Source organism: Syngnathoides biaculeatus, chromosome 18 (assembly GCF_019802595.1).
Source record: "Syngnathoides biaculeatus isolate LvHL_M chromosome 18, ASM1980259v1, whole genome shotgun sequence".
Lineage (NCBI taxonomy): Eukaryota > Metazoa > Chordata > Actinopteri > Syngnathiformes > Syngnathidae > Syngnathoides > Syngnathoides biaculeatus.
The window spans coordinates 4,685,792-4,711,523 of NC_084657.1; the positions used below are offsets into that span (position 1 = coordinate 4,685,792).

Consider the following 25,732-nt stretch of genomic DNA (forward strand, 5'->3'; position numbering starts at 1 on the left):
TTCACTGAATTGGTTGGGGACAAGTCACTGATGGTGTAGTGGTACACTCGCCTCACTCGGGGGCTGTGTGGGTTCAGTTCCCAGTCAGTGATCGTGAATTGGTTGGTGTTCTAAGGTAAAAGAAATTAGTAGCGCTGTACAAAAAAATGCAAATTATTCCTGAAACTAGTTTTGTATTTCATAGATTAACCCCACACTCAACTGAAATATGGTTTCAAAGTTTTAAAATAGTTATATTTTAATGATGAAAACGCCAAGAAATTAAAACAGGACAGGAAAACAATTTGACATAGAACTAAATTGGGGTTAAACTTTTTGCATTAAACTGTTAAAATAAATGAATTCAAAATCAAGTTTTAGGATTGAATTCTTTTTTTTAAATGTTGCCTAGCCAATTTTTAGCAATTTTCAAATAAATTAATTACGTTTAAATTTTAATCCAGTGAATTAAAAGAGCCTTAAATTTGTGTTTCCGGTAGGTGGCGGAAGATAACCAAACCTGGACAGCAGTTGAGCCGTCGCAGATCCCAAGAAGAAAGTGGGTGGCGATGTGAACCAAACATTTAACACGATCACTCTTCATGTCATCCAGAGAAGCGCATGGACCTGCCTTTACGCACCAGTGCTACTGCGACTATATCTGGATGCTGCGAGATTGAAGCATCCTAAAAACTCCAGGCGGTGTACATTTTCTTAATATTAGCTATAGAATCTGTCGGAACCGAGCAGAAACAGCGCAGAATCCGAGGGTTCGCGTCCAGTGCCGGCGAGGGCTGCGTTGTTAGCGATGGAGCGGTGGAAAGGCAGAGTGGCCCTGGTGACCGGAGCTTCTGTGGGCATTGGAGCGGCCGTGGCCCGGGCACTCGTCCAACAAGGCATGAGGGTGGTCGGCTGTGCCAGGAATGTCGACAAAATTGAGGTATTTCAATAATACCCCACTGCCATCATCAACCGTTAAGCTACCTTTAATAGCTAAGTGCAATACAGTCCCTAACAAGCTAACGCACGTAAACCGCTTGCTAACCATTAGCTTTACAACTTCTCTTAACGTTAGGTGAACATTTCTGTGTGGATGGTGGGGAGAATTAAAGCTCACGTGTCTTTTATGCAACATTTCAACATTCTTTGTGTTTGTACATGAATATTCTATTTTCGTGTATCCCTTTTCGTTATCTATCTATCTATCTATCTATCAACGGATGGTGGTTGTAGTTTTTTTTCGCCTACATTTTATAAAAATATCACCTATGTTCTTACTGATGTCTAAGAGAATCAGGCAGCACACCTGCAAAGTGTCATTTGGCACCATGCTGCTAATGCGTTAGTCTTTGTGAGATCATTTTGTTTTGGTTGACCTTCTGCAGTGAGGTCACGGAGTCAGGAGCTGGGTGGCAGAGCAGCCGCCGCACTACACTTTTCTCTCCAATACTTCAAAACGAGAGATAATGTGTCTGCGACGACCGTAGGGTTATAGCGATCGATCGCATCTTCAGGTAGTCGCAAATTGCCTCAACACTCTTTAGTGTTGCTTGGGATCATGATATGTGCTGGGACCTGTTGGACTCTTGATGAAACACTTTTCTTAGATTTGCAGGAGGTGCGATATGTATGGACACCTGTGACATTTGCCCATCTGCGGCCTGCCTCCCAATTCTCAGCTTTAGGGTTCAAACATCAGTGCTGGCATTCCAGTGTGGAGTTTGCATGTTTGCCTGGTGTTTGCATGGGTTTTCTCCATGTACTACAACTTCCTCCCACCCACCCAAAAAAAAACCAAAACAAAACATGCATGTTTGGTTCATTGAAGGCTCTCGATCACAAGTGTTAAAGTTGAGGCCTGGGATTCCAGATCCGGCTGGCTGCATCATTTTATGTCTATCCATCTATCCATTTTCAAACCCTCCCAAATGGATGTGGGGGAAAGTGGTGTGTTACGGTCAATCCGTCCATCCATTTTCTTGGCCACTTATTCACACAAAGATCGCGGGAGTGGTGAAGCCTCTCCCAGCTGTCAACTTGCAGTAGGCAGGGTACACCCTGAACTGGTTGTCAGCCAATCGCAGGGCACATGGAGACAGACATAAGTCACACTCAAAATCACACCTTGGGGCAATTTAGAGTGTCCAATGCCCTGTGATTGCCTGGCAACCAGTTCCGGCTGTAACCTGCCTGCTACCCATTGACAGTTGGAATAGGCTCCTGCACTCCCACGACCCTTGTGAGGATAAGCGACTCAGAAAATGTATGTATGAATATTATTTTATGCAGGAGTTTCACAGCAAACTTCAACTACAAGTGATAAACACCTTGTAAGTGGGTTTCCCCTCATATTTTGGAGAACTGTTCGCTATCCAATTTTTTATCCATCAGTTAAGTCTGGAAGGATAAACGAAGGGTCACTGTGTATACTGTAGTTAGACTGGTGGTGCCTCTGTCCTTTTCAGCAACTGTACCACGGACGAGTCCGTTTAAATTGTTGATAAATAGAGTTAGGCTTCATGATAGACATTCTTGCATACTCCCACTAGGCCATAAGGCACTGCACCTTCCTTATCTTGTTCAGCCAATAATTAAGCCTCTCTGTCTCAAACTGTCTTAGCTCCATCAGTGGTGTGCTACAGGTGAACTGATCTGCATTTTCCGTTGTAAAGTTTGCTTTCTCTCCTGCAATTGTTACCAACTGTTTTATTAGTAATGGACTATAGTATATCTCTGGATCTTGTCACATCTATCATTCATATAAGCATATCTCTTCAACTAGTGGGTAAGGGTGTTTAGTTACTGAACTGCAGATAATACCAGTTAGGGGTGGGTTTTTTGGGTGGTAGGCCTTTATTTATACAAATGCATTTGTAGAATAAGAGTATGAATGAATTATTGTCTGTGTATGAGTCTATACACACACAAATGTAGACACTCACACACAGACAATAATTCATTCATACTCTTATTCATAGCTATAGGTACTGTTGATTCTTCACCTAAGAAGCACGTTTCTGGGATGTGAGAGGAAACTGGTAGCACACACATGCAAATTCCACACCGAGATGCTTCAACAGAGATTCCAAGTTAAATCTTCTGACTGTGAGGTCAACATGTTAACAAGTCTTTCACCAAGCTGGCTTTTACAACATTAAAACATTATTATACAGTACTCACAATAAGTTAGTGATAGCTATTAGGTACAAATTCTGAATGAATCTAAAATGCACTATGACCTTAACAAGCGACAGTGACATCGCCAACTGGTTGTACTTTTTACACAACTTGCGACCAGCAGACAATCCTAAGGTTGATTTTTATTTTGATAACTTGGACCAACTGTAATGTTTTTTTAAATGGATTAAGTCAACCAAAGTAAACCATCAAAATCTTTTATTATAGTAGTTTAAAAAAACAAAAAAATCAAAGGAATCTTTTATTATTGTAGTTTAAAAAAAAACACAGAGGAATCATAGTACCTGGAGAAAACTCACAGAGCCACAAACTCCATACACAAAGGCCAGAGCTGGCATTTGAACGAATCTCGGACTAGTGAAGCAGACATACGACAGAAATTCCACAAGTTCCTCACATGTTACCAACGGTCTTTGCTCTGAACACAATTTATGATGTGGTCGTTACCATTCATCACCACCTTGGTAAGGTCACATAATATTCCAAAGACACACTAAAATACAGTAATGTGAAACCAGGTCATGCATCATGCCACTGATGAGCACAGTGTTTAAATGGTTGGTTTGTTTCCTTCATTCAAAATATTTTTCAGTACATTGAACCCTCATTATATCAGTTACTTATCCGCGCTGTGCGTTTTTAGGAGTTTTTACAGTATGCAGTACAGGCAAGAACCAATTTAGAGTTGCACACATTTAGTATGGTACCATGTTACAGCGCAACAAACTTGGTAGCACTGAGTCCTACTGGATGTAGAAGCAGCGGAGTTAAGAGCAAAGAGAACTGGCAGCGGAGGTCCTCATCGACTGTTTCGTAATAGTTAATAGTTTTCACAAAGCAGGGAGGTGTTTCAGTATTGTTGTATGATGATTTTGTATCTGCTTCCTTTATTAAAGTAGCAGTTGTTTGAAAGTTTATAATCACCGTAACGTGAGCTAATTTCCATTTACCCTTATATAACATTTAGCTTTTCGTGTCAGTATTAAGTTTAGGTGCCATTCATTAGACAAGAGGATAAACTGCTTGGAAAATGGATGGAAAATTACAGTATATGGTATGGTTGAACATTCTGTGTTTAAATATACAGAGTTTAATTCTGCTTTTGTTTTATGTGCCAGTTTTACAGAAAACTTTAAATGAAAGTGAATAATAAATGTCTTGAACGGTCCGTAAATGATTTAGGTCCTACCAAGAGGAAAGGAGCTACTTTGTGACCATTGGAGGTGCTCGGTCTCAGCAAATGGCAATGACCTATGGTGTCCCTCAAGGATCAGTTCTTGGACCTCTCCTGTTCAGCCTGTATATGCTACCCTTGGGTCAAATTCTTCAAAACTTTAATTTTGTCTACCATAGATATGCAGATGACACACAGTTATATTTAGCAGTTTCTCCAGATGACTACCGTTCGATTGAGATATTGTGCCACTGTCTAAATCAGATAAATACCTGGATGAGCCAAAATTTTCTTCAACTATAGCTCAACAAAACTGAGACAATTGTTTTTGGAAATAAAGAAAAGAGAATTGCTGTTAGTAAACACCTGGACTCTCTATCTTTAAAAACCAAAGACCAAGTCCAAAAACTTGGTGTTGTGATTGATTCTGACCTGACTTTCAACAATCACATCAAATCAATCACAAAAACTGCCTTCTACCATCTGAAAAACATATCTAGAGTGAAGTCTTGCATGTGTCCAGCAGACCAAGAAAATCTCACTGATGCTTTAATCTCAAGTAGACTTGACTACTGTGATGGTCTTCTGACTGGACTCCCCAAAAAGAGTATTAAACAGCTGCAGCTCATTCAGAATGCTGTACCTCAGGTTCTGGAAAAAAAAAAAAAAAAGTCAGAACGTGTAACTCCAATCCTAAAGTCCTTGCACTGCCTTCCAGTCAGCGTTAGAGTAGATTTTAAAGTTCTGCTACGGGTCTATAAATCACGACATGATTTAGGTCCTGAATACATGAAAGAAATGCTTACGGAATACAAACCTAGTGGAGCTCTGAGATCGACTGACTCAGGTCAAATAGTGCAGCGCAGAGTCCAAAACAAACATGGTGAAGCAGCATTTAGCTATTATGCCGCACAGAAATGGAATAATTGGGCAACAGAGGGGAGGTCAGCCCCAAGTGTGAATCTTTTTAAATCCAGGTTGAAAACTCTTCTTTTTTTTCTCATGATTTTTAGAATATATCCACTTTTTGATCAGATTACTTGCAGTGTATGCAGTTTTAATTGTCTTTTTTAATATTTTGTTCATCATTTTTATAGTTTTTATCCTGTTTTAAATGTTTATCTCTTTGTTTTCAAATGCCTTTAATCATATAAAGCACATTGAGTTACTTTGTGTATGAAATGCGCTATACAAATAAATTTGCTTTGCTTTGAAGCTAGCTAATTTTTCCTCTTATTTGAAGAACTGTGCCAGCGAGAGTCATATTTTTATTTCCTCAAAGTGATGTTGTTCAATAGGCTCCCATTTCTTCAATGAAAGCGGAATCATTCAAAATTGTGTTTTAAGTGTGCGGGGATGGTGATCTATTTTTTAATAAGATCTTTCTGTATTCCAAATTTTACCTATGGCAGGTGGGTCTGAAAGGATAAACAAAGGGTCACTGTGTATTAGGTAGGTGGTGCCTTTTTGTCCTTTCACCAATTGTACTACAGACAAGTGCATTTAAAATTCTTTTCCTGTGTTTGACACTTGTAAAGAGTAAATGATTAACTCTTCAGTCATTTCTAGTTGTGTTGTTGACAAGCAATCATGTCCCCCACCTTGACTACGTGCATGTCCTTACATGCTTACACTACAGTGAGTGTGACTTGCGCAATTGACTACTTCCCGCCATTCTTACTCTGGTCACATGTTCCCTCCTGTCAATAGTTAACTGCAGCAGTCTGTCATGTATGTGTAACCCTCAAACAATGTCATTGCATTTCAAATCCAAAATAATTATTTGGCTTTCTACAAATAAAAGCCATTATTCTAGATGTTGCTATGTTACAGCCAGAGGATCCATAGTTATTCTCTATATAATTGTGTTTTAGCAGACTTAAATAACTAAATATGATGGAATAGCGATCAATAGCAGGATGGAATGAGCGATTGGTTGTTGTCCTCTTCCATCTGGTGTCAGCTTTGTTCTTGAAAAGTTGCGTATGAGATTTAAGACAAAGGCAGTATTGTATGCTCCCTGCTATGTAAACTGGGCTGTCGCTGTGCCAGAGCAAAGTGGGGGATGCAAGTGTCTGTCACTCAGCAATTGTTCCTCACTTCCTTTTGGTGTGTATTTCTTTCACTAGTAGGAATAAAGACGTTGTTGTTCTTACAGTATTAGTAGGGACCAGATGGAACCATGGTGAATGTAGGTAGTTTATTCAAATTTTTGCTGCATTTATGTAATTTGGTTCCAACTCAGAAATGTTTTGTCTAGAAGCTGTATGATGTGAATGTGTAATAATTTAGAGTAGGCGGTGGGGAGAAGACGTGTGGTCACCATGGGCTTTCTGCAGGAATGAGAGTGATTGGACATCCAAGTAGCAGCATTACACTTTCACATGAACTCTTTTGAGAGCACCCGAAGACGGTAGTACAGTACTTTGCTGAAAGACAGCTCTTTTCTCTGGGCACAAAGTGTGTTCTTGGTTGTTTTATAGTTCCCTGACTGAAGTTGGGAACTGCAAATCTTACTGAAGTAACAGAGCTGCAACGTTAGACCTCCCATGCATTTTTATTTTTTGCTTTTTAATTCTTGTTGTTTTCAAGGGCACCAAAATACAGTGGAACCTTTGATTTCAGACTAGGAAGGTGATACGAATAGGAAAAGAAATTGAACAGCTGCATAAACCCTCAATTTTGTGCTCAACCTCAAGGAAAATTCTGGTGGGTTGGAGTAACAATGTATCCAATACGTCATGTAATATGTAAGATGATGCAAAAATCCTCAAGACAGGCTTATGGAAACTAGCATCAATGGTCAAAGGGGAAATTCACTGGTTTGCATGAACAATGTATCCAATAGGTCATGTAATGTGTACCCTATTTTGACAATGTGATGTTAAATCCTCTCTCATTTAATAGTTTTGAGAAGATTTTTATCAACAATTACGAATTTTCAGATGCGTCGCCATTTTCACGAGTGATGTGACCTACGTGCGTGGATGCGACGTGTTACGTGGCGTTCCAAACAGTTGATTACATAGGACCATTATGCCCAGTGCTGATTTAGCCTCATATGATGAAGAAATAGCAGTAGCGGTTGATCAGGAACACGGAAGAATAGTTCCATACAGATTTGAACCTGTGGCTGTAAAAATGTTGAATATTCAGATGGTTCTTCGGGCGGAATGATGCGGAGTCTGGCAAGTGAGCTCCGCCGAGTGGTGGAGCCGTGAGCTCACTCCCCGGCGAGCGAGCTCCGGGGCTCGAGCGAGCTGGTGATGAATGGGGGACTTCGCAAAAAGGATGGAATTGGCAGTGGTGAACACTTATTTCCAGAAGAGACAGGAACATCAAGTGACCTACAAGAGCGAAGCACGCAAGTGGATTTTATTTCGTGCAGACGATGTAATCTGAAGGAGGTGCTGATTGTAAGGTAGTGGTGGGGGAGAGTGTAGCTCGACAGCATAGGATGGTGGTGTGTACGATGACTCTGGTAGCGGGTAGCAAGATTAAGAAGACAAAGGTAGAGCAGAGAGTCAGGTGGTGGAAGTTGAGAAAGGAAGAATGTTGTGCGGTCTTTCGGAAAGAGGTGAGGCAGGCTCTTGATGGAGAGGAATAGCTCCCGGAAGACTGGAATACTACTGCCAAGGTACTCAGAGAGGCAGACAGAAAAGTACTTGCGGTGCCGTCTGGTAGGAAAGGGGAGGAGTCTTGGTGGTGGAACCCCAAAATACAGGAAGTCATCCAAGGGAAGAAATTAGCGAAGAAGAGGATGTGCAGCAAGGAAAGGTGATTAAGGATAGCGATGGAAATATGTTGACTGGTGCCAGTAGTGTGATAAGTAGATGGAAAGAATACTTTGAGAAGTTAATGAACGAAGAAAATGGGAGCGAAGGTAGAGTAGAAGAGGCAAGCGTGAATGACCAGGATGTGGTAATGATTAGTAAGGAGGAAGTTAAGCACTGAACAGAATGGGGAAAAATGGAAAGACAGTTGGTCCTGACGACATACCAGTGGAGGTATGGAACCAATTTGGAGAGGTCACTGTAGAGTTTTTGACCAACTTATTCAATAGAATACTAGCGGGAGAGAAGATGCCAGAAGAATGGAGGAAAAGTGTGTTAGTTCCCATTTTTAAGAACAAAGGGGGTGTTCAGAGCTGTCAAAACTATTGAGGAATAAAGAAAATGAGCCACACAATGAAGTTATGGGAAAGAGTAGTGGAGGTTAAACTCAGGACAGAAGTAAGTATCTTCAAGGAATAGTATGATTTAATGTCTAGAAAGAGTAACACGGATGCATTATTTGCCTTGCCAATGCTCATGGAAAAGTACAGAGAAGGTCAGAAGGAACTACATTGTGTCTTTGTAGACCGAGTGAAAGCCTATGAGCGAGTACCAATGGAGGAACTGTGGTATTCCATGCGCAAGTCTGGTGTAGCGGGTTAATATGTTAGAACAGTACAAGACGTATGAGGGCAGAAGAACAGCAGTGAGATGCGCTGTAGGTGTGTCAGAAAAATTTAAGGTGGAGGTGGGACTGCATAAGGGATCCGTGTTGAGCCCCTTCTTGTTTGCGGTAGTAATGGATATGCTGACAGAAGAGGTTGGACTGGAAATCCCCTTGGACTATGATGTTCGCAGATGATATTGTGATCTGTATTGAAAGCAGGGATCAGGCGGAAGAACAATTAGAAAGATGGAGGCACGCACTGGAACAACAGGAAGCAGAACTTGAGGTAGCAGAAATAAAGATGCTCAGGTTCTCGCTTGGAGTGAGCAGGTTGGATAGGATTAGAAATGAGCTCATTAGAGGGACAGCCAAAGTTGGATTTTTTTGGAGACGATGTTAGAGAGAGCAGACTTCGATGGTTTGGACACGTTCAAAGGCGAGAGAGTGAGTATATTGGCAGAAGGGTGCTGAGGATGGAGCTGGTAGGCAAATGAGCGAGATGAAGACCAAAGAGAAGGTTGATGGATGATGGACAGTGGGTGTTAGAAAGGAAGATGCACGAGATAGGCTTAGATGGAAAGAGCTGACACGCTGTGGCGACCCCTAATGGAACAAGCCAAAAGGAAAAGAAGTGTGTGTGGGTCAGGTGGCTTGGAACCGGTTAGGCTTTATACATGTAAAATGCACTTCACTTACGAAAAATTCACGTTACGAAACGACTTCCTGAATGGATAATTTTTTTAAGTAAAGGTACCACTGTATTGTAACTCCCTTTTTGTTACTTCTTTACTGTTATATAAAAGTTTTTTTTGCCTGCAAGTCTCAACTACTTTAAAGTGCATCCGTCTGGACAGCCCGTGCTTTTGATCGCACAATGAATTGATTTCATTCTAGAAAGCATTTGAAGTGGGTCAGACTGCTTCTCTGGATATTTTCAGGAGCCAACATTTCCACTGAGATGTTTGTGTCAACAAAGTCTTCAATCGAACCAATAATAATCCATCATATGTCCTAGTATTTGGAGATGAAGCAAAGCTCCATTCACAGCTGTAGGGCTAAGTGGCCCAGTACACTAAAAGCAACTATTTAAAATGTGGGTAAAATTGCACTAAGTTTGGCTAGTTTTAGACTCTAGATTCTTTATCTTGGCATGAAGGAAACAAATGTATTTTACCTTTGTACACTACTGTATATAAAAAAAATTCATGACTTCCATGAAATTATAGAACAGATTTAGGAAGTACGTAATGAGTGATCCTTTATCTCCTGCCAATTGTCAAAATGACAGATTCCACTTAAATTCTTTATCTTAGCATGAAGGAAACAAAGATATTTTACCTTTGTACACAACTTTATATAAAAAATTCATGACTTCCATGAAATCGTAGAACAGACTTAGGCACTACGGATTGGGTGATCCTTTATCTCCTGGCAATTGTCAAAATGACAGATTCCACTTAAATTCCTATTATTGTTCTTACTGTATTATCTTAGTTATGTTGAGAGGGCTGACATTTGTCAGTAGTGGCTTTCATCAGTTGTTTACCATAATATCATGAGGTCAATAGCCTAATGAAGCTGAACAGCACCGTGATCTCCATGACTTACCCTGTTTCTTGCACCACCATTGTGCTGTCCTCTCTGTGCTTATCACTTTTAATGGTTTAAGGTTTACTGGACTTGACACTCCCCGGTTGGACCTCCTCCTATAATAGGTGGGCGCTTCCTGTCCTGTCTTGTTGTAGACACTGTGTACACTGTCAACTTGTGCATGCACTTACTTGAGGGAGGTTCTCTGATATGAGGGAATACATATAAACCTCTTCAACCACAGCATTCAGTACACCTGCACAAATGACAGATGTAATACAATATTGCTTTTACAAAGTACAAACCGCTACCAATGTGTAAAAAAAGTCCAGATTGTGGTTGTCTGCCTGTTCCATCCCTTTCTTGCGCTCTCATAGAACTCTCTCTTTACAGTATCACTGCTGCATGTATGGGCAATTCCTAGTACACAAAAAAATTGAACAAAATCTCAAAACAAATACAATGCAGCCACATCTTTTTCACCGCAGGGCCATCTTCTGAATCTGCTACTTTTGGACCCAACACAAAATCACCATTAGCAAATTGATATTTTAACCCTCGTGAAATCAAAAGGGTAAGGTACTGCAAACAAGTTATGGTGGGCGACAAATGTAAAGATGTGAAAACAAATCAAGATTGACAATGTCAGAACAAAAAATCTTCACAAACCAAATGCCTTTTTTTGTTTGTATGTTTGCAAGAAGGCTGCTTTCTGCTTAATGGAGAATGACAGATTAGGATTAAAAGGACAGGACTGTACCATTTGCATTCCTACCCTGGGTGAATGGCTCCTAGTGAACCAATAGCAATAAGGGAATTAAATCCTCTCTACCCAAATGTTGACCTACGTTCCCAGCAGCCCCCCCCCCCAAAAAAAAAAAAAAAAAAAGAAAAGACTTGTTAACTTGTACATTTCACCCCCTACACAGTTTAATAGATTGGGGTAGTTTTTGTGTAATTTTACCAACGAACTAACTGGCATGATCTTTCAGGGCATGGCAGAGGTGATTTATGCATAGTTTTGAGTGACTGCAGACTTATTAATATAAGTGTTTTTGTGGTTGTAGTTTGCAGAGGTATAGAACTCTACTTACACTTAACTGTTTATTTTCTTGATCTCATTTAGCTTTGTGAGAAGGGCAAAATGTCAAGAAATTCTTACGATCTTGATCTCTTGTACACTAAATGAATAAATCAGTTAATTCAATCAAATGTAAGTCTTATTTTGTAATGACGGAATTATATGGCTCTTGTATGTTAGCTCATTCAATTTGTGTACTTTAAGTTGAGACCGATGTGTGTGTGTGTGTGTGTATAGTGTTTATCTGTAAACATGAACCCTCCAAGGTCACTAGAAGTCAAGCTCTGTGCGATCCAGTTAGAGTTGAGCTCTCATGAAGTTACAGTACATTCTTGATCTGTGAAGGAAGAGCCACTATATTACCATCTCCTTGAGCGCTCTGTTCGAAGGTATCATTTTACATGATGAATGACGGGATGACTAGTAGGCATGGGTGCTGCCAGTCAGGTCTATAATGGGAGTGTATAACAGACATCACAAAACATTTATTTTTATAGCACCGAAGATAGCTGGGACAGGCTCTAGGACTGCGCAGACCCTAGTGAAGAAAACGATAATGAATGAAGGAATTAACGATTTACATCAAATGTTATCTCAAGCTGGTGTGGGACAAGTTGTAAATTGGCCCTCTTAGCTCGAATCTAAATCTCCCAGTGATTGACGCATCCAGTTCAAAATGTCGTCTGCCTTTCACCCTGAATCATCTGAGATAAACTTCAGACCTCCTCTATCACCCTGGACATGACTAGTCCTGGAGACAAAAGCATAGATGAATAAATTTTTTGCTATTCTACTTATACATTGAAGAGGCCAAAATGAGCAAGCATTTTTGCAAATTACATTTTGTATATGTCTTACTGGAAGAAACTTTGAAGAAATTCACAGCAGTAACTGCAGAAGTATCTCAACCACCTGTCATGGAGGAGGCATCGCTAGGATAAACTTCAAGCCTCAGCATGTCTCTAGTCCAAACAAAAGAGGCATTTTTGTCACATGATTACCGTGCGAACATATGTATAATGGCTGCTCTCATAGTCCATCTTTCTGCTGACACACACGTTCCATACTGCTTCGTTTCCCTGATTATTCTTTGTTTGTGGAAATACAACCTTACCTCACTGGTTGCACCTGTCTGTTATAGCACACCTACCTCCCCTATCTCTCACGTTCAGTCTGCTTATCATTATCATAGACTCTCCCTTTTACGTCCACTGCAATTAGCACAGCACTGTCAAGCAACCCACGTGTTGCCGTCGCACAAGGCTGCAACGTAACACCATGAAAGTTGGATTGTGATTCATGGCTACCAGCTGCACGATGTGATGCGATAATGGAGGAGATTTTGGCAGAGTTCTACACTGACTACCGCAAGAAGAAGCAGTCGTTAATCCAGAGTGCCAGTGTCCCGAGCTTTTAGACGCAAGACATTTAAATGGTCAACATGGAGCTGTAGCTTGGCTACACGATGGTGTGTTTGGTTAGAGCGCTGGGCTCACAGTTCTCAGGTCTGCGGCTCAAATCCTGGCCCCACTTGTGTAGAGTTTGAATGTTCCCCCGTGCCTGCGTGGGTTTTCTCCGGGCACTGTGGTTTCCTCCCACGTCCCAAAAATGTGTTGATTGGAGACTCAAAATTTCCCTTAGGTGTGATTGTGAATGCCTATTTGTCTCTATGTGCCCTCCGATTGGGTGGCAACCGTTTCAGGGTGTTGCCCGCCTTCTGTCGCAAGTTAGCTGGGATAGGCTCCAGGACTCCTGCGACCCTTGTAAGGATAAGTGCCTCGGAAAATGAGTAGATAGGAGCTGTAGCTCAAAAGAAGTCTAAACTCTCCCAGATCATGTGCTATTAGAATATGATGAACCAATACCCTACCTTTTGATGCTGCTCGTCTCATCCTCCTCCTCCTGATACAGTGCAAGTAAAACCAAGGCTTTCCATTAAAATGGCGACAAATGCATATTGCTGAGTTGGCCTTTGTAAGGTACACACCAGCAGGAAAAGCACCAGGCTACTTCCGGTTTGTTCGCGTCACAACGAGCACCATGTATGGGAAAATTTGTGTTCTTCCTGTGACATGCAAACTAAGTGCAGTGTTTCAGTGCCTTACAAAACTGTATGGCTTGATATTCTGTGAATGGCAGTTAAGTGAGGCTTTAGATATCCTTAAAGGTTCATGTTGTTCCTTGCTCAATCTTCCATGAGTTCCTGAGAACACTTAAATATGGGGGGCAGTTTGGCCACTTATCTTCTCATGTTGATTAGACTTCGTTAAGCAAAGTGCTATAAAATAGTCTTGTTCAACCTTTAGACCTTTTAAGAAATTATCACGTAACAATCTGGACGGCTGCAAAGCCAACAGTCTGCACTCACCTTTAACCCTATTATGTCTAGGTAAGGGAGAACTAATGAGAGAGACATGCCTGCCTCACATTTCTGAGGTTCAGTGTTTGAATCTTTGCTCCTGTATTTTATACATATTTTACATGTGCTTGTCTGGTTAATTTCTTGGTACCCTGAATTCCTTACACATTCTCTAAACATGCATCTTGGGTTAATTGAAGACTCATCCATAGTCGTGTCATTGGGAATGGTTGGCTGTCTGTATTCTGTGCCTTGTGACTGGTATGTAACCTGCCTGTAGCGCAAAAGTCAGCTGGGATAAGTTACAGCTCACTTGAGGACCCAATGAGGACACACTATAAAAAATGGGTCAAATTAATTCAAGGAACTATTACAAATACAATGACACTTTATGGTATTGATTGATTTGTCTCTCAAGGACTTCTTACAGGAGGATATGTACTTCCAAAATATTTTTGATAAATATTTAGTATGGGGTTTTTTTCTTATGGAAAGCAAAAATTTTGCATTCTGTATCTTCAAGTGGCATTTTGCGGTATCTCAATGCACATTTTTAGCTCACCAGTTCTACTACTGAATCATTATGTAATCTGTGAGCGAGTAACACCGCATCTGGTGCATAACTAAGTTATTTTTTCTGCATTAAATCGTATTGTCTTCCTCAAAGCTTATGTCTCACTTACTTTCGGTCATTTCTTGCACTTGTACTATTTTAAGAGCATTAATGACTCTCATTAATGATGATAAAAATCCATTATGACAGGCGAAATTACTTCTGTGTGTCAGTTTTTATGAACCGACCAGTGTTTTTATGGTTATGACATTTGTTAAATGTCCTTCCAGAGGTCTTCTAGGAAGAGTGGGTATAAACTGGGCAGGGAGTTCTATTGTATCAGTTTAAGACAAATGTAATTTCTTCACTCTTTGTTCAGACACTACCTCTCAGTATTGATCTGGCTCACCACTTTAAATGTGTCTGCCTTCTACATTTAAGTCGATCTTTGCTAATTTTCTTTTCACTTCCTTGGAAAGTATTTTTTCAGTCCATTTACATCATTGGTGCTTGTGGGGAAAAAAAATTCATGAAATGATCTAATTAGTTTGACTGTCATATGTAGGGATAAGCACCGTGTGTATTACTGACAACGTGCACTCTACACAAAGGAAATCAAGCTGTAAGATGTCAGGAAAATTAAATACAGTGTTTGCATGCAAAAATATACACACGTGAGATTTCCCACAAATCTGTCAAAATACTAAGTTCCTTTGAAATGGTCTCTCCAACCAGCGTACAACCCACAAAGTATTTTAAAAATCAGTTCATGGGTTCCACAAATAGTTTTCTCTGGGAAAAAGTGGCCTTTTGGGGTAACAGTTTTGTGTGATTTTTGGCCAATAGAAAATCTGTTGAAAAATGTCTTAGAATTTGAATAAAACAATAGAACATGATTATTTCTCAACATCTCAACTCATTAGTTGAGTCTGCTTCTAGTATTTACCAATAAGCTTTTACAGGGAATCCTCCATGTTGATGCGTTAACTTTTCCAACAGTATCACTTGATCTAAAAACCTGATTTAATAGAGTAAAAACAACCAAAGAGCAGTAAAATAGGTCATGTACATCAATCATCGGTTGTTTTTTGTCAGAATTTATTTCTTATGGAGGATTTTAGAGGCTTTCGAATTAATCATTCCACTCTTGGAATGGCACCTCATGACTTATATAAAAGCTATGCTTTGATTAATTTAATTTGTCTCAAGTGCCCATCTTGGTTAACATTGTCTGTTCTCCTCGTTGCCTCTTTTAGCCTGCTCCTCCTTGTCATGGTTAAGTACAATGTTGCAGTTTGCACCTGGCTTTCAGACTTGGTACCTAAACGTGACAAATAAGCCATATCAATTCGTGTCAGTTTTCATAAATTACAGTATTTGTGCTAAATTTATCTTTTTGCATTTTCTCCTCCTACAACACACAGAAAGAACCGTGGCACAATTTAGCACTGAATAAACTAATCAATATAAAATGAGCATAATAAACATTGTAAGGAGGGTCCAGATGGCAATTTTTTAAATGTAAGACCACAGCTGTTATTGAAAAATAATAATAATAATAATAATAATTAAGGAATTTGTGTTACTTATAGTACTTCATCCATCCATTCATTCATCGCTTATCCAAGGTTGGGTTGGAGGGGCTATAGCTTTAATAGGGAGACCCAGATTTCCCTTTCCCCAGCCATGTCATCCAGCTCTTCCGGGGGGATCCCTGGAATTTCCCAGGCCAATTGAGAGATGTAATCCCTCCAGCGTGTCCCGGGTTGTCCGTAGGGTCTCCTCCCAGTGGGACATGCCTGGAATACCTCACCAGGGAGGTGTCCAGGAGGCATCCGGATCAGATGCCCCTGCCACCTTATCTGGCTCCTCTCAATGCGGAGGAGCAGTGGCTCTACTCTGAACCCCTCCCAGATGACCAATCTTCTCAACCTATATCTAAGGCAGAGCCCAGACACCCTGAGGAGGAAACTCCTTTTGGCCAATTGTATCCGGGATGTTGTTCTTTCGGTCACGACCCACAGCTTGTGACCATAGGTGAGGCAAGGAACATAAATCGACCAGAAATTGAGAGCTTCACCTTTTGACTTAGCTCCTTCTTTACCACAACAGACCGATACAAAGTCCGCATCACTGCAGACGCTGCACCGATCTGTCTGTCAATCTCCCTCTCCATCCTTCCCTCACTCGTGAACAAGGCTCCAAGATACTTGAACTCCTCCACTTGGGGCAGAATCTCATCTCCGACCCGGAGTGGGCATGTAACCCTTTTCTGACTGAGGACCATGGTCTCGAATGTTGATTTACCGATAGTAGAAGAAGAAATGCAACAAGCAAGGCTAATTGTTAGCTTATCTGGTAACCAATTTGTGGGTGCAAACTCTTCTGCATGTCATTTTCATTGTGCTAAGTGTCAAGACGTGGGAGACACATGATACATACACAGAACACAACCAATTTATCCTCCATTTGTGTCGATAATACCGCGAGCTTCAGGTCACTTTCAAATTGTAATTCAATCCAAACTTGGCGTTAACCAAAGGCATAAGGATTTGAAAATGTTAATGTTCAGGTTTAACATTTACAGTTGTTGGCCTCCACTATTTATAGAGCCGATTGGGAAGAAAAATCACACGCCCACATGGGAGGATATTAAGCCTAGGTAATCTTTAGGCACATCTAACAATTTGACATTTTCTGACTGATGAATAAAGAGGAAGAGTGCTCAAATCAGGTCCTATTATCGGTATGTGTGTACCTTGTGTTATTGCTTTAAATGTGATTCGCTTATTTTAGTTAACTTCCAGTGCAGTCCGTATTCATCTTTTTCACAACACCCCTTGTTGAGGCTTGTATTTTTTTGGAATAAGTAATGCAAAAAGACAAAGACAATCAAAACACATACAAAGTGCCTTTGACCTTCACTGAACTGCACAATATGTTGTATAACGTCTGGGGGATCCATCACTGTTTTTCTGTTGCCAGCTACAAGTAAATGGAAAAATTAAATTCCCTCTTAAAATGCAGAGCTGGAATTTTGCATCAAGAGTATAATATACAATATGTTAACAATATCCTCTGCTGTTTGCATTATTACCTCTGCCAGCGTGGTAATGTTTTCATATTGGCGTGTGTTCGTGGGATTATGTAATTACTGCTTATTCCATGGGTATGAAACATTTTTGTTTACAGTTTAGCATTGGCGAATCTTGGCACTTTTGAGTGCACTTTTTCTGCATTGAATTCCAATGTAACATTTGGTGTTTGCGTGACTATTACAGAGAGTATGTCTTGACAAATGTTGTTGTTTTGTGGTTTGCTCTCTTACATTTTTCATACTTGTCCTGAGAGGTGTGAACACTCACCTGATAGTATCCTGTTACGCTTTGGACAGAGATTAATTATTTGTGTATATGTGTGGATTTTTAGGGCTGGTTGGTTATCCATAGCGCAGTGTAGCCTATTGCCGCTTTAGTAGGCGTGGCTGGCGGTTAGACACCTGGTGCCCTGAAGTCACGCATACACACAGAGATTCACAGCTTGAGACTTCCTGTAGTTGGAGCTGGATCAAAGCCCAGGATACTCCTCGGCTAAGTGCCTGCTTTTTAACCCTAATAAAATAACCAATTCTCTTGCCCTCAAAAGACTGGTCGGGCTCCCTCTTCTCTGTCTGAAGGTCTGTTAACTTGTTTTTGGCCTTCTTGAGCACAGCTTCACCTTAGGGGGTCTATTTCCTACAGGGGGCAAACGGGGCAAAAGTCTCACTCTCCACAGCTGAAACAAGTAATGTCAGTGTTTTAGCGTTTTGACAGATCTGTTCGGCTAATGCCTTCTCTCTGGATAATCCAGGCTGAACGGCTTAGAGGCAAAGCAAGGAGATCTGCGCTCTCAATTTTGAGATGAGGCGCGTTTGCTCAATTATCTACAGTAGATCTTTCAACAAATGCCAAAATTATCTATCAGTCCAATGTTGTTTAAGTGGACAACACTTTCGGTGCATGCCACTTTTTTTATGTGTTGCTGGAGATGTCATCATGAACCTGGTCAGCAATGTACACGTAAACCAATTAGGTTTGAACTAAACTTTTAGGGGGGAACTAAGATAAATATAAAACATTAATGACGTTACTGAATAATAGGTCTCACTTTTAGGTTTTAGAAATAAGGTTGCAAAAGTGTGTAGATAAAGTTTCCAGTTAATATCTGTGGAAATTAAGATGTAGAATTTTTTTGAAGGTATCATATTCACGCATAAATGGAAACATTTTGTCAGTGTAAAATGATACAATTATGGGTTTTCAACAGATTTGTTTGAAAGTAGAATCAGGTTTTAAATTTATTTATTATTTTAAATTGTTCATTGAAGAACAAATACATGAATGTCGAATTAAATGTCATTCCTCTTCCTAAAATGCGCCACCCTGTCTAAAAATATCAGCAAAGTGTAATTCAAAGTGTTAAATGAAAAGAGCCCGTCTCCCTTCAAAAAACATCTAGATTTTAGAACTCATCGGTGTACGTGACGGAGGAATATACGGTGCCTTTAGAAGGCGTGGTCTCGAGAGCCCTGCAGTAAGCAATGTAGTGTGTGCAATTGATTGAGGAATATTGTTAATATGCAAACATGCTTGCATGAAATCTGGTTGCTTACATAAGAATTATGCTAAAATTTCCCCAGCTATTTAAGTTCCCCGGACTTGCCACTCGTCCACCTTGTACCCCCATTATAATATTAAAAATTCCGCATTGTTGGTCAAAGTAAGTCCAACGTGTACAGAACAAAAATGAGTTAATGACAGCACGAGCAGTAATTGATCAGTTATCAAGCAAAGCTCCTGCAGCAATTGTGCATTTGAGGAAGCTGCATGCTACCCCGGTATGGTTGCCTCGTCTCAGTGTCTGAGCCGTCCCGCCTTTACCACGTGCATGTGGCTCCTTCTGTCGGACTGGCACTAGGAGCCAGAGATCAGGTGATTGGTGGAGCTGTGCCTGGCAGGCGGGGGGGTCCATGTCAGCTTGTTTCTACTCCCACTGTGCTAGACGGACAGCTGACCTGGTTGGAGCGTTGCCTGCTCAGACTTCACATGCTGCGTCCCAAGCACGGCGTCACTTCACCAATACTTCATTACATCCAGTTTTTGCTGAAATTAGACTGATTATGGTGTTGATTTTATGGCTGAATATTTCCACTCCATCATCAAAGTGTTAGTTGGCATTTTGCAGTAGGTTGTGCATTATCTGAACTTCTTCAGTCCTTCACATTAAATCTTCTTATAAAGGGGTTATTTCATGGAAAATTGACTTTAGAATTGCTTGAGGAGGGATGTCAATTTTTACCCGTGATGCTTTTCGTTTCCCTTGGACACTCGAGCGTCACAGTAACACACACTACCACTTTCACTGTAGCACACATTGGTAAAGTACAACGTTTTCATGAGTTTTTCATTTGTATTTTTTGCAAGTTAATTAATCTTTGTTTTTGGTTGAATTAAGTTCTGTGCGTGCATACGTTCATACGTATGTTTTCTCTTTGCTGTCAAACGTTTGCCTCCTCTTCTGTCCCCCACGATGCCTTTTGCTTCTCACTCCCCCTTTCTTTTCTTATAGTCCCCCAATGCCAAAGGTAAATGAACATTATTTAAAAATTGTTATTGGTCTTTCCATTTTGTACTTTGAATGCTTATTCTTTTGTCAGGGGGCTTGGAACGGATCAGGCTATTTATATGTAAAAAGCACTTTTACGTACAAAAAATATCACATTGGGAAAGAAGTACCACTGTTTTGTTAAGTGCAATTTTTCCTGTGAGGGACAAAAATTTTGAATGCATTTTGAAGCATCGTATGAAGTGTAAAATTATTGTTCCTTGAAGTGTTTTGTTAATAGCCTCACCTCAGAATCATTTTAAATAGTGAAAAAAGTGTCTTTTAAAGGTCAGTGTTGTATACATTTCCATATTGCTTTGATTTGTTTTTGTTTTTTGTTTATATTTTTTAGAAGCTGGCGGCAGAATGCCAGAGCGCAGGATACAGCGGGACATTGATCCCGTACAAGTGCGACTTATCCAACGAGGAGGAGATCCTCTCTATGTTTTCAGCCATCAAAACACTCCACAAAGGCGTGGACGTGTGCATTAACAACGCCGGGCTAGCCCATAACGAGCCTCTCCTCAGTGGGAAAACAGAAGGCTGGAGAAATATGATCGACGTGGGTGATGTACAATAAACACATCAATACTTATGCTAAAAAAAAAAAATGGAGGAAAATTATGAAGACATTTAGAGTGCAGATGCTTGTTTACATAATATTGATCTTAGTGGTTGTTCCATTTTAGCCCAAAAGCAGGAAGCAGTAAAACGTGTCCAATGTGAGCATAATGTTTGCCTGTGTAGAATTATGGCACACGGTAAATACATGGAAAAATGTGTGTACCTGCTCAAACACTGTTGCCCCCCTCCCCCTCGCCCCTTCCCCTCCCCTCCTCACAGAAAATACTAAATTGGCTCTGAGGAGTAGCGCTGGCACAGCAGAGGCCCATGAAAGCCAGCGCTTTCTCTTGTTAGACCCAAAGACGCTGATTCATTTGAGCTCTTTACCACGAAAGACCACGAAACTCCAAAGTTTTCAAGGTCCAGCATTCGTAACGCTCATCCATCAGTTGTCATGGGAGCCCAAATGAGCGTATTGCACCAGTGTATTATTTTTAGCCTGTGTGATCTGCACGCTGACCCAATTTGGTCACCTTGCCCAATCTTGCTTCACTGTGGACTTTAAACTTCTATCCATGAGTATCATTTAACAGAGTAAAGTTCCATAAACTAGATGTGTTCTTCTGTTTCCTTTACTGTATTTCTCAACTCACTGTTTTAAATGAAGTTCATGTCCTGCACCCCAGGTGAATGTTCTAGCCTTGTCCATCTGCACCCGGGAGGCTTACAAATCAATGAAAGAGAGGAATGTGGATGACGGTCACATCATCAATATTAACAGGTAAGTCGGTGGTTGGAAGTCTCATCCAAAGTCAGGGCAGATACTCGCAACCCTAAATGGGGTCAAGCAGTCTAGAAAATGGATGGATGAATAGATGGGAGACAAACAGTACGGTACCAAAGAATCTATTGAACTTATTTTTCCACACATGTTGTACTTGTTTTTACACCAGGAGGAAGAAGTATGTGAACCTTTTGGAATTTCTTATATTCCTGCATGAATTGGTCAGAAAATGTAATCTAATTTTCATCTAAATCAAAATAATAAACAAAGTCTCCTTAAATTAATACCACACAAACAAATTACATGTTCTCTTATTTTTTTTCTTTTTTTTAATTTAATTTTTTTTTTTTTTTTTTACAACAGTGTAAAGCTTTCCAGCTGGGGAGGAAAAACTAAGTGAACCCTGGCTTTAGTAACTGCTTGAACCTCTTTTGGCAGCAATCACCTCAACCAATCCTGTGCTGTAGTTGAATATCAGACATGGACAAGAATCAGGATTAAATTTGGGTCATTCCCAGAAGAAGTTGAAGTTAATTTTTTAAAATTTTTGCTTTTCAATGTTATCATGGTATTAATCTCATAGTATGCTAATTACTGTGGGAAAACTGACTATTCCACTAAGGTTGACCGTACATTTGGGGCGAACAGCTGACGCCGGATTCTGAATATCTGAAATTATGTTTGCATGTTCACCAGCATGGGTTTTCTCCAGATACTCCCAATTTTCGTCCCACGCCCCCAAAACAAACAATAGCCCATAGGTCTGACTGTGAGTGTGAATGGTTGGCTGTTTCCATGTGCCCAGCGAGAGACTGGCAACCAGTTCAGGGATAGGCTCCAGCATGCCCGCAACCCTAATGAGGTTAAGCAGGACAGAAAATGGATAGATGGAGGAATTTGCTTTGCAGCGATTTGGAATGGATCTATTTTATTATTGAACATTTGCGCATGTTTTTTTCGGGAAAGCCACAGTGACTGGAGAAAAGCCACATAAGCACAGGATAGGGTGAACAACCACACTTTGCACAGGAAGACCTGAGGTTGGAGCCCAAGATTTATACCCAGGACCTCTCAATTGCAAGGCAGATTTTCTAACCGTTATCTCACCGTGCGTCCATCTGAAGCTATCATGTGTCACAAAATCTGTGCTTCTGAATTGTTGTGGGCAGTATGAGCTCACACATGCTTTACGCCACTCCTCCTCTTCTTCCTCTTACAGTATGGGTGGGCATCGAATGGTGCCAAGTGCTGACGAGCATTTCTACTGTGCCACCAAATATGCGGTGACTGCTCTGACCGAAGGAATAAGGCAAGAACTGAGGGAAGCCAACACCCACATTAGAGCAACTGTGAGTGTGTAATACATGTAATATGGTCATTTGAAATACTGTGAAATATTGGTTTTCAAAATGGTGTCCTTTTCACCTTTTCCTGTTTCCATCTGTGCGTGTTCATTTGTATTTAGGCTTATGTACACTTAACCACCCCCAGTATATTTTCCTGGACTATTTTAGGAGATCCAGCGCAACAGCTGTATGTTTAGAAAGCTAGCAATTGCAAGTTTTTACTGAGACTCTCCGAGATGTTTGTCAATGCGGTTATAATGGTGGTGATGGTGTTGGACTGTACACATCATACTAAGGGCTGTTTGTCTTATTTTGCCCCGAGGGGCTTAACTAAAATCCCAGACAGAAATTTTGCAGACCTCGGGTCACTTTTATTTGGAACACGATCACCTTTTGAATTTTTCCCGCAATTCTTAACCAGCACGCTGGTACTTTTCTTTTCCTTTTCGTGTAGTGTATATCCCCCGGGATAGTGGAGACTGAGTTTGCCTTCCGTCACCACAACAACGATCCAGAAAAAGCAGCTGCAGTGTACGAGAGTATGAAAGTAAGCAACAATGCTCATTTACATTGGCAATAGTAATACCAGTACAATTTAAACACATTCTTCCCTCCCTCAAATGTGCAGTGTTTAAAAGCAGAAGACATAGCGAGCGCAGTCACATTTGTCCTCAGTGCCCCTCCTCATGTCCAGGTATTGTCCTTTCTTTCACGTTTTTTTCTGATAAGGTGGCGCACGTGTTGACTAGTCATCACCTTTTGCCCTCAGATTGGAGATGTTCAGATGAGGCCGGTTGAGCAGGTGTCCTAGCTGTGAAACAAGAGGGGAAGACGCTGCAGGAGGAGCCCTAAAGTCAGCAGCCACGGCGACTCGTTAGCGACCTCTGCTGAGCGCGGGTGGGAGTTGGGTGGGGTGATGAATCAGCGACAGGGTTTGGATGTTGAGGACCGCAAGGAGTCAAGGAGGGCTGGAGGTCAGATAGATGAAAGAAATGAAGGGTGTGGACTAAAACCACAGTGAAAATACTACTGAATGGAGCCACCAGTTGTTCGTTAACTGAGCCGACTCCAAAGTTTGTTGGCGGTTTATGCCGTGTCATGTGGTCATCTACTGTACAGTATACGACCATAACTTTAGAGAATGACTCTGCTATTGACTGCACATTTAAGGTCATATTACATATCTATTTGAAGTTCAATTTAAATGGTAATTGTTTGTTTATATTAATTCGTGTTATTATTTTTATAATTGTTTGACTTGATGATAGGCAGAGCTGCTGGGATAGAAAAATAACTGTAGAAAGTACTGTTGTTTTCACTTTATTTAACTGTTTAACATTCTCTTAAGGCCTGCCACCTTTACATACAATATTGACATGTTCACTTGTCTATGAATTTAAACTGTACACATTTAACCCTTATGTGCAGATTCAAATAATTTCTAAAATAAAAATAGACGTACTAATTATTTGTTTGTGCATGTGCAATTCCTGCATTCTAACAATTTGGTAATTCAGTCCAGCGCTTTCAATCAATTCACTTTAAATGAGGTATTTAAAGGCAGAATTAAACAGATTAAGTATTTGCCGCCTCAAATTAATTTTTGGATAGTCGCCCCACTTTAATGTTTAAGATATATATATATAAATACATACAGTGAAGAAAATTAGTATTTGAACACCCTGCTATATTGCAAGTTCTCCCACTCAGAAATAATGGTCTGAAATTTTCATCGTAGGCGCATGTCCACTGTGAGAGAGATAATCTAACTATAAATCACAATGTGTATTTTTTTTTTTTAATTTATTTGTGTGACACATCTGCAAATAAGTATTTGAACACCTGAGAAAACCAATATTAATATTTGGTACAGTAGCCTTTGTTTGCAATTACAGAGGTCAAATGTTTCCTGTAGTTGTTCACCAGGTTTGCACACACTGCAGGGGGGGATTTTGGCCCACTCCTCCACACAGATCTTATCTAGATCAGACGGGTTTCTCGGCCGTCGCTAAGAAACACGTAGTTTCAGCTCCCTCCAAAGCTTTTCTATTTTGTTTAGGTCTGGAGATTGGCAAGGGCACGCCAGAAACTTGATATGCTTCTTACGGAGCCACTCCTTGGTTTTCCCTGCTGTGTGCTTTGGGTCATTGTCATGTTGAAAGACCCAGCCTTGACCCATCTTCAATTCTCTGACTGAGGGAAAGTGGTTGTTCCCCAAAATCTAACAATACATGGCCGCCTCATTCTGTCTTTAATACGGTGCAGTCGTCCTGTCCCATGTGCAGAAGAACACCCCAAAGCATGGTGCAACCACAGCCATCCTTCATAGTAGGGATGGTGTTCTTGGTATGGAACTCATCGTTCGTCTTCCTCCAAACACAGTTAGTGAAATTATGACCAAAAGGTTCAATTTTGGTCTCTTCTGACCACAAAACTTTCTCCCATGACTCCTCTGTATCATCCAAAATGGTCATTGGCAAACTTAAGACGGGCCTTTGACATGTGCTGGTTTACGCAGGGGAAGCTTCCGTGCCATGCATAATTTCAAACCATGATGTCTTAGTGTATTACCAACAGTCACCTTGGAAACGGTGGTCCCAGCTCTTTTCAGGCCATTGACCAAGTCCTGTCGCGTAGTCCTGGGCTGATTCCTCACCTTTTTAAGGATCATTGAGACCCCACGAGGGGATATCTTGCATGGGGCTCCACTCTGATTGAGAATGGCCGTCATGTTGAGCTTCTTCCATTTTCCAATGATTGCTCCAACAGTGGACATTTTTTTTCACCAAGCTGCTTGGCAATTTCTCTGTAGCCCTTTCCAGCCGTGTGGGGTTGAACAATTTTCTCTCTGCTGTCTTTGAACAGCTCTTTGGTCTTGGCCATGTTGCAAGTTTGAGTCTTACTGATTGTATGGGTGGGACAGGTGTCTTTATGCGGCTAACAACCTTACACAGGTGCATCTGATTCTGGATAAGACACGGAGTGGACTTTTTAAGGCGGACTAACAAGTCTTTGAGGGTC

At 40.8% G+C, this 25,732-nt stretch overlaps 1 protein-coding gene across 1 annotated transcript; it reads left to right on the forward strand.

The window, feature by feature from the left end:
- The first annotated feature begins 16 nt into the window (after nt 1–16).
- Nucleotides 17–24,179, forward strand: dhrs11a (dehydrogenase/reductase 11a). Its single transcript, XM_061802823.1, has 8 exons — nt 17–115; nt 480–919; nt 20,370–20,579; nt 21,268–21,362; nt 22,585–22,714; nt 23,166–23,258; nt 23,340–23,405; nt 23,481–24,179. Exons 2-8 carry the CDS (start codon nt 788–790, stop codon nt 23,520–23,522), a joined length of 768 nt encoding a protein of 255 aa, XP_061658807.1. The 5' UTR covers nt 17–115; nt 480–787; the 3' UTR covers nt 23,523–24,179.
- Nucleotides 24,180–25,732: the final 1,553 nt, after the last annotated feature.